Source organism: Aristolochia californica, unplaced genomic scaffold (genome assembly GCF_029961685.1).
Source record: "Aristolochia californica isolate CCGP_79_NKW_82.1479 unplaced genomic scaffold, dmAriCali1.0.hap1 SCAF_9, whole genome shotgun sequence".
Lineage (NCBI taxonomy): Eukaryota > Viridiplantae > Streptophyta > Magnoliopsida > Piperales > Aristolochiaceae > Aristolochia > Aristolochia californica.
In genome coordinates this window covers 36,667,810-36,676,567 of record NW_027182290.1, presented here as the reverse complement: position 1 = coordinate 36,676,567, position 8,758 = coordinate 36,667,810, and the positions used below count along the sequence as shown (strand labels likewise).

Below are 8,758 nucleotides of genomic sequence, written 5' to 3'. Positions count from 1 at the left end.
AGAGAGAGAGAGAGAGAGACAGAGAAATAGACATTTTTGAGGAAGGAAGCTTTGGTGATTGTGATCATCCATTGAAAGCTACTAAATTGGAATAAGCAAGGTTAAGCTGTCGCCGCTAAAAAGAAAAGCTACAATAATCAGTTGAGACCCACAAAAGTTGATGTCAGTAGGGAAAAAAGTGATTGGGAGAATGTGAAATTAGAGTATGGGCAAGCTTTCCCTTGCTTTCCTCCCCTCCTTTCTTTACTCATCAAGCATGCCGACCCATCTACATCCATTTTTTGAAAAAGCATGCTTTCTTTATTCAGTCCTTCATTGGGTCCTACTCCCTTTTCGTATTTCATCCTTACAGTCATTCTCACTGCAAACCCTGTTTCTTTGGTTTAATGCTTCTTTCTAAACTAGGGTCTTTGGCCACATTTCTGTCCTCTTAGTGCTGCTGGCCCTTCACAAGACCAAAACATAACAATAATTCCATAGTTTTTGCTGCTAATACATGATTCTATGGAAGCAAGTCATTGTTAAATTTGAAAGCCATTTGATATCACTGACTAAGGGCTCTGATAGTTAAAGGGGAGAAAAAATGAAAGCATGAAGGACTGATGGGGTATGTCTTATGTTATGGGGAGAGGGGTGACTGATAGCATCTCTTTTGCCTTTGCAAATGCATAATTTACACCAAAGTGATCTCCAATCGCTAGAAAAGCTTCGAGTACCCAAGCTAGAGGTCCGCTACTCTGCTCCAATACCATACGCCTGTAAGATACCTATTCACTCTCTCCACTCAAGATATGGTTAAAGAGCAATGCTCTCTATTTCAATTGAAAGCCTAAGCAATTTATGTTAACAAAGAAACAAGAAACTAGTGACAAACATAGGGCTGATTATAGGTAAAATCACAAAACCAAGGGCAGCCACAACTTGGAAGTTGAAATCTAGTGCAGAAGAAAAGCATGAGAAAAGATTAGATGTTGTAGCATAAACAAGGCCTAGGGGCAAAGTGGTAGCCTACACTTATGGTCCGCAAAATGGTATCCTTGTTGGCTCCATTATACCTAAGCCTTATAAAACAAAGCTGAAAAAAGAAATCATATAACTCCCTTAAAGCAATGGCTATCATTGAGAGCTTTGCCCTCCATCAATATCAGCATGAATACATCACCTTCCCTTTTCTAAAGTTATAGCTAGTCAACCAGTGGTCAAATGCTCATCCAATTAGTAATATCAACCTGACTAACTAGTTTTTTTACTTGATTATTTCTTATCTTTCTTAACTTCAATTCCTTTTAGGACACGCCTCTTGGTGATTGGTGTAATGTGGTTTTAAATGAGAATGAGAAAACCAGACATTAATGGGACAGAGGAAATGAAACATTCAATAACAAGAAAGGCTGAGAAATCATTCCCAGTCAGAAAATAATTCTCTAAAAGAATTATCTGTAGTTTGAAACTGAAACCACAAGGTAAACATAGTTGTTCCATAAAACAAATCAAACTCTATACTAAAATAGTCCATTTGTTCATGAATTTCAGGACCAGAGACTGGATTTGTTGAAAAGGTATTTCTCCTCTGCATATACAACCCTCCTCTACACCCTACCACTGCCCCCATGATCTTAAAAGGTGGAAAAGGAAATCCGAGCTTTCTGTATGTGATGAATATTGAAGGTAAGGAACTTTAATTAGATAGAAGAAATAATTCAAAAGGGATAAAGTAGCAATGGCCAATAGCAATCTTACTTTGGTATGCCTGCAAAGAATTTGCACTGGAAGATCTATGTAGATCAGACATATTTTACAAAAGCAAAAAAGACCACATGTCTGAGCTCCTTGAAAAGGGAGTCTAAAGCGTTTGAGGGTAAAAGGAGTTGAGAAGAAGACAAAGCATTAAAAGGAGGAAATATATTGATATATTTGCTCTTCCAGTTTCCAAACATGAAATCCCACACAAGGGACCCTGCCTTGGCTCGGAGGTGATGCCTAAATCCATTAACATGGTGGACATTACCTGATGACAGCTGGCACTCTATGAAATATTGCCCCGCGGACAAGTAGAAGAAGTGTAGGACCCTTCAGAAATCAGAGCCAAACCTTTTGAACGGTCTCAAACTTTCAACAAAGATTGACCAAGGTCAAGGGCTTTTACGGTTTACAAAACCCAAGCTATTTGGACAGTAATACGCCTTTTTCCCACAGTGGGTGCACTTCCAAATTTGATGTTCAGAGACCAGAGCAGCCTGCCGTCGGCTTGTTTTCCTGTTAAAAAGCAACAAAAGTTGAGGGAACACAAGGTCTTAGAAGCCAGAGCAGCCTTAAATATTGTTTTTAATCCGATTGCAGCATGTAGCTTTTATATATATATATATAGTTTATTCTGAAAACTCATAATTTGAGTTTGGAATATGAGTTTCTAAACCCAATTAATGGAAGAATGAGAAGGTTCTTACCTAAACCATCCCCTTCTTTATATGAAAGCTGATCTCCTTTGTCTTCAAATCTGGATTCTAAAATTTCCAATTCTTGAGTACATGCATAGGGCAGAGATGATTTACAGATTTAAATTAATGGATATGCTGTAAAGGAGCAATAGTTTAAATGGTATTAGTTTGATCAGCTATTTTCTGCATATAAAACACACATCAAATAGATCAAATACCAGTGGAGATGGGAAAAGAAAAAGAAAAAAAAAAGTACACGGATGCCTAGACCTAAAAAGGACGTTTATAGTTTACATGGTAAAGGTGTTATAGAAGAAGACAAAGGATCTGAAAGAGAATATATGCTTTGGAGCACATTTTCTTAATTCAAAGGGCAGGGGAGGGGTCCATGCCTGTCTTCCCTTTTATCCCACTAAATGCCCATATAACTTGGTTTTCTTCTCACTCCAAATAATGCAGAGACATAAGCATGATTCATCCATGACCATAAACAAATGAGATTATTTCTGCTTCTACATACCGATTGAATCACCAAAACTTGTCTTGGACTAAAAGCGATGATGATTCTGCAATATTTCGAGTGAAGGATTCTGAAACGGGGAATGGAGGAAACACAAACACGTGAGCTGTCGCGGAGAAGACGGCCACCTGAGCTTTCTACAATCAATCACTTTTTCAAAGGCTGGTGAATGAAAAGAAGGGCTTGGCTGGCGGGTGCAGTGGACCCAGAAATGCATAGTACCGGTCCAGAAACCGGAAAGTTGGACGGAGTTTCTGGGTCCGTAGCCGGAGATTCAGGGGACCGTATTTTGTCCGTTCTTTCTTCTCGTTCAGTGAATACAAATACAAATAGATTATGAATATAGACAAATAGTATTCATGAAATTTAGGAGTAAATTAATCATTTTGTAAATACAAAAATAAACAACTGGGAAAAGAGTCCTTCCCCTCACTCTCTGGATCATACGGAAGTCTTGAGTTGTGTTTCATCCGTGCTTGGGAGATCCAAACAGCTTCGTTAATTATAATACGTGTTTCGAACTTCATATCGAAAGCTCTCTCATCATCCTTCTCGCAGTCATCAAAATACATGCAACACTACATATTTCTTTATCCCATTCTTGGCACGCCTTGTTTACTGCTACGTAAATATGCTTGACGGCGTTCGTGGAGCGGTCAGATGTATAAGCCGCATGCTCAGGAGGGCTGTTCCAGAAGACTCCTCGTAGTCTCTTTCTGTTCAGAGGTCTCCACCACACCCAGACCAAAATCTTCTCTTCTCTAATGTTTACCGATTCGGCAAGCAATTTCCATTCTCAGAAACCTGAACGCAACCGCTCTCGTTCCTCTGCGTCTCCTTGCATACGTAAACACTATAACCACTTGGTGAATTGGCTCGAGTGGTTAAACCACTTTGACCGACCTCCTTATTCCAAGATAGGAGGCTAAACCTGAAGTTTCAGTACAACCTGTAAATCATTTGGACTTAAAAAGAAACCTATTAGAGCATTTATATATGCTAAAATAACAGAAAAGTTCAATTGAAACCAATTAATAATGCTGCAGAGTAACATCAGGATTCAAAACCAAGAGAAAAACCCTCGTCATCCAGTAAACGGTTTAACATGACGGGATAATAACTCACAGAGTACAGCAGTAGAGAGTCTTAACATTTATTTATAGTAGAGCCTTCGGAGAAACAACGGAAGCATCATATTACACTTCTGCAGATCCAATAAATAAAAAAAAAAAAAAAAAAAGTTACATCAAATGCAGATCCAATGTTATTGATTCTAAATACCAGGACTGTCGGATTGACTCCGACCCTCGGGAGGTAGCTGAAGGGCTTTTTTAGAGGCTGGATCTGATTTCTTGATTCAAACATAAATAAAATTCGAAAAAGCAGAACGCCAAATGGAGTAGCTAACTAAAGCCCACCCTTGGAAAGCTGAAGGGCTTTTATGGACTGGATCTGCATTCCTGGGTTCAATCCCTTGGGGCAAGCACGTGCACAGTTCAGGATTGTATGGCAACGATACAACTTGAATTCGTCACATATGGCATCTAACCGTTCCTTTGTGTACTCATCACGACTATCCTGAATCCACCTGCACATGCAACGGGATGAATTAATAAATTAGCATGCTTCAATATGCAAGGGCATAACTTTCAAAGCTCACATGAAAACTTCTGGAACTATATTTCCCTGACAAATTATTTTAAAATCCAAAAAGAAAAAAGAAACAATCATGGAAGAATAATTTCATAAATAATTTTGTGGAATCTTGTTTTTTTTCAAAGGCTAATATCATGGAACTATATACGGTATTATATAAAAAAATGTTCACATTAAACCATCGAATACAAATAATTTAAAGTAATATGAATCTCATATTAAATGAAGCAATACATGATTGGAATATCTTGGCATCCACGAATGCCACACAGATTCTTCGTCTGAACTGAATTGGAAGATTCAAATTGAATTTGAGGGTTCTCAATTTCTTCATTAATTGCAAATTAGTGGAGTTCAAACATAGAAGGAATGAATTTTCAAAAAAAAAAAAAAAAAAAAAAAGGAAAATAAAACTGCAAGAACATACATAATTTTGCTAACTAATCAAAGCAGAAGCCTGAGTCCATTCTAGAGCCTTTATTTGCTCCTACAAGTCTAACAAGTCAAGCCACAGGTGCAAAGACTGAGAAATTAAGATGGCACAGATCATCAGAATTTTAGGCAGACAAAGAAATAACGTAGAACAGATACTTGTCTACCTACTTAAGCTAACCAACCCGGGACCTATTGAGATAACCTGAAGGTACTTATAGGGAAATCATATCCACTAAAGAACAGATTATTGGAAGAAATGCTGAAGTCAAAAGGATTTCAAAACATACAAACCACCTTCTCAACATGCAACCTCAATTTATTCATGCCTTCTCTTAGGCTAGGTATCACCTTTGTACTATCAGGAGAGAACTAGCAAGAAGTCGAAGAACTTCCAGAAATCCGGCAAAAAATTTAAAACAGAATTCTGTCAAATGGACCATTTTCAAGCCAAATTCTCCAACATGAGAAAGTCAGAAGCATGTAAAATTGTTGAGTTCTCTAAGTGCATGATCATGATTCCCTGTTCCCAAAAGAAAAACCTAACACATTGTTCAAACTTCTATTACATTGTGAATTTTCTCTGAGGATATGGTCAGTTTTTCAACTTAAATTCAATTTGTAGCTCTGCTTTCCAGGCATATTCAAAGAGTTTATTGAACAATGATCACAACTAAAGTTGCCACAGCCAGGTAAGCTGATCTTGGAACACCTGCCTTTCCCACGATCCTTGGAAGATATGGCTTGAGAGGATCAGCATCATATCAAGCAGCAATCTTATGTGGAAGAAGATTATCCTTCTACCAATGGTATTATTAATTTCGTTATTGGTGGGGCTCACTCCCCCCCTGATGAGTTCAATGATCTCAGTGGAGATCAGATTTGCAGTAACTGGAGGATAGTTGCAAATCTCTCTAAGCATAAATTTCAGTCTGCTGTGCCTGGAGTGCCTTGGGAATTGAAATAATGCTGGTTTTGGTGGGGGTTTCACCATCACAGTGGCTCTATTCTTCTTAGTTGTGCAGAGCTCTTGGGCATCTTGAACTCTACAAATGCTGAGCTCCATGCTTTGCTTAATGGTCCAAAGATTTACAGCACAAGATTTCAAGACCCCCTCCTGTTGAGGGCGATACTAAGTCCGTCATATCATCGTTTATGGACAATGCTGAGCCTTCCATGGAAGAACAACTGCAATTTTAATAAGATCCAAGACCTCTCATACAACATTGCAATCAATTGGTTGCATGTAAAAAAGATCAGCAAATCGTGTAACTGATTCCTTAGTTAAAGGGGAAGTGGAGGTTCAATCTCTCATTGTTAGGCCTCCTTCCTAAAAGTATTGCTTGTAATACCAGAAAATGGATGTGAGTCATACAATTGAAGGCAACAAATGAGGAGAGAATGAGAACCAGAAAGCAGAATTCCTTTCTGATTAATCCAAAACAGTTAAACTTCACAAGAGAGCTGCTATGTAGAACAACCAATACTCTTTCCAATCAAGCTAATTACAAAATGCATTGCACATACATCAAAATTATCCTAAAACCAATTTAACTACCGTAGCAAGGATCACAATTAACAAATTAGGGCACCCACTGACAAAATCCCAATTACCAGGGAAAAATATCAGCTAAGAGATACAAGGAAAAAAAAAAAGCACAAGTGAAATAGAATACCAAGAGCAAAAAATAGTGAAAGATGAGAATCACTAAACAAGACTTAAGAAAAAAAACAAGAAAGATAGTCTTGAAAGAGCTTTAGACAGACTGTTAGTCAAAGTTCTTTTAAAGGGCAGATACTATTATATAAAGGATCAATTTTTGGAAACTAACAAGTTTTTTCTTTCTTTGACTCAGTTGGCAGACACTTGAGAACCATGCTTCAACATTTTAGGAACCCTAAGTTCAACAGTCTTTGAATCAGAAAAAAAAAAGGGATATAGTTGTCAAGATCACCAAATACACTGCTAAGAGTCAACAAGTTTATAGCCACAATTGACGTGAATAGATCAAATTCTAAGCTATAATGAAATCAAATTCAAAGACAACCAATTTATCAGGCAATCTACGACCTCAACACATTCAACCTCAGAAAGCTTCAAATAAATACCTAATTTGTGTTTGCCGTTACTTACATACATCAAGTTTGCGATCATCAATCTGATTACACGAGTTGTAATTTGAGTCTGAAAGATATCAAAAGCTGGAAGCTTACCGTATCGGCAATTTTTTTTCTATCAGCAGCTAGGTAGTTTCAGAACCATTTAAATGGATATTTTTCAGCTTTTCAGTTCTTTCTTTTTGTTTACGATCAACTAGTTTTCATATGAACTATCCAATCCACTTTAGCTATTTTATTCTGAAGAGCAAATAAAGAAACAAAAAAAAAAACAAGAAACACAACGACAAACAGCAGATTGATCAGATTCGGAGTATAATAATTGAAGGTGCACAAGCGAAAAAATTCACGCAGACAACTGGAATAACCCTCAACTCAGATAATGGTTTGATAGAAGCCCTGAAAAGATTGATGAGTTAGGAAATGGACTGACCTGTGAGCGTGCAATAGAGTAGCAGGTCCCAGGTACGACTCGGGGTTCCACCAATAACTCGGGCATGAAGTGCTACAGCAGGCGCACAAAATGCATTCATACATACCATCCAGTTTGGTCCTATCCTTCTTACTCTGAGGAATCTCCTTGCCAGGCTCCGGCGGAGGGCTCTTCCGCTTCAGCCACGGCTCGATGCTCTTGTACTGGTTGTAGAAATTGGTCATGTCGACAACCAGATCCTTGATGACAAACATGTGTGGCAGGGGAGTGATCATGGCGGGGTCGGAGGAGGCTTTGTCGATTTTGGTGAGGCAGGCTAGGCCGTTGCAGCCATTGATATTCATGGCGCAGGACCCGCAGATGCCCTCTCGACAAGAGCGGCGGAAGGTTAGAGAAGGGTCGATCTCATTCTTGATCTTGATGAGGGCATCAAGAATCATAGGACCGCAGGAGGACAGATCAATCTCGTAGTCATGAAGCTCCGGCTTTGTGGGATTGTCTGGGTTCCAGCGGTAGATGGAGAAGGTTTTGGGGTTTGCAGCCGCCGCTGTGGTGGCGGTGGATGCGGAGGCATGAGCCCGGCACTGGAGGATGTGATTGGAAACGGCCTGCGACGGGATCCTGCGGAAGAGGCGAGTCGCCATGGCTGGTCAGAGTGCCACGGATGACAGAACAAACGATTAGCTTTCTCCGCTCCTACCCTGAAATGAATCACTAGTAAAGGCGGCGAGTGCTCTCACGGCATTGGGTGAACCGTTTAACGGAAGCGTGTTTCAGTCTCGGAGCTTAGGGATGTAATTTTTTGATTAATTTATTATTAACTAATTTTTTTGTTAAATTTTTTTATCAATTTTCTGATTTTGTGCCGTCATAGAAAATAATGGTAAATTAGTTATAATATTTTTATTATTAAAAATAAATTTATTTTATAAATAATAAATTAAAAATAAAAATAAAATATAGGTTTAATGTTTCTTAATTTATTTTTATAGAGTTTTCAATTGGATCAATTATCTTTTTTAGTATTTTTTTGAAAAATAGGAGAATAAAAATATAAAAAAGGGATTTTTAAAATAACCAATTTAAAAAATAATTAATAAATAAACTTAATTTATAAATTTAATTGTAAAACCAAATTCAACCGGTCAAACACCAAGTTGT

General features: G+C 38.2%; 1 protein-coding gene across 1 annotated transcript; it reads right to left on the bottom strand.

Annotated features, from left to right (window-relative positions):
- Positions 1-4,087: 4,087 nt before the first annotated feature.
- On the bottom strand, positions 4,088-8,339 carry LOC137940091 (succinate dehydrogenase [ubiquinone] iron-sulfur subunit 2, mitochondrial-like). The gene is made up of 2 exons (XM_068785012.1): positions 7,598-8,339; positions 4,088-4,546 (listed from the first exon to the last, which is right to left on the bottom strand). Exons 1-2 carry the CDS (start codon positions 8,239-8,241, stop codon positions 4,366-4,368), a joined length of 825 nt encoding a protein of 274 aa, XP_068641113.1. The 5' UTR covers positions 8,242-8,339; the 3' UTR covers positions 4,088-4,365.
- Positions 8,340-8,758: the final 419 nt, after the last annotated feature.

Bases quoted from the DNA above. Each gene is read 5' to 3' on its own strand.
- LOC137940091 (XM_068785012.1), bottom strand. From the start codon at position 8,241: ATGGCGACTCGCCTCTTCCGCAGGATCCCGTCGCAGGCCGTTTCCAAT. The intron at 4,547-7,597 runs GTCAGTCCATTT...TTGCATGTGCAG, and splicing joins ACTCTATTGCACGCTCACAG to GTGGATTCAGGATAGTCGTG.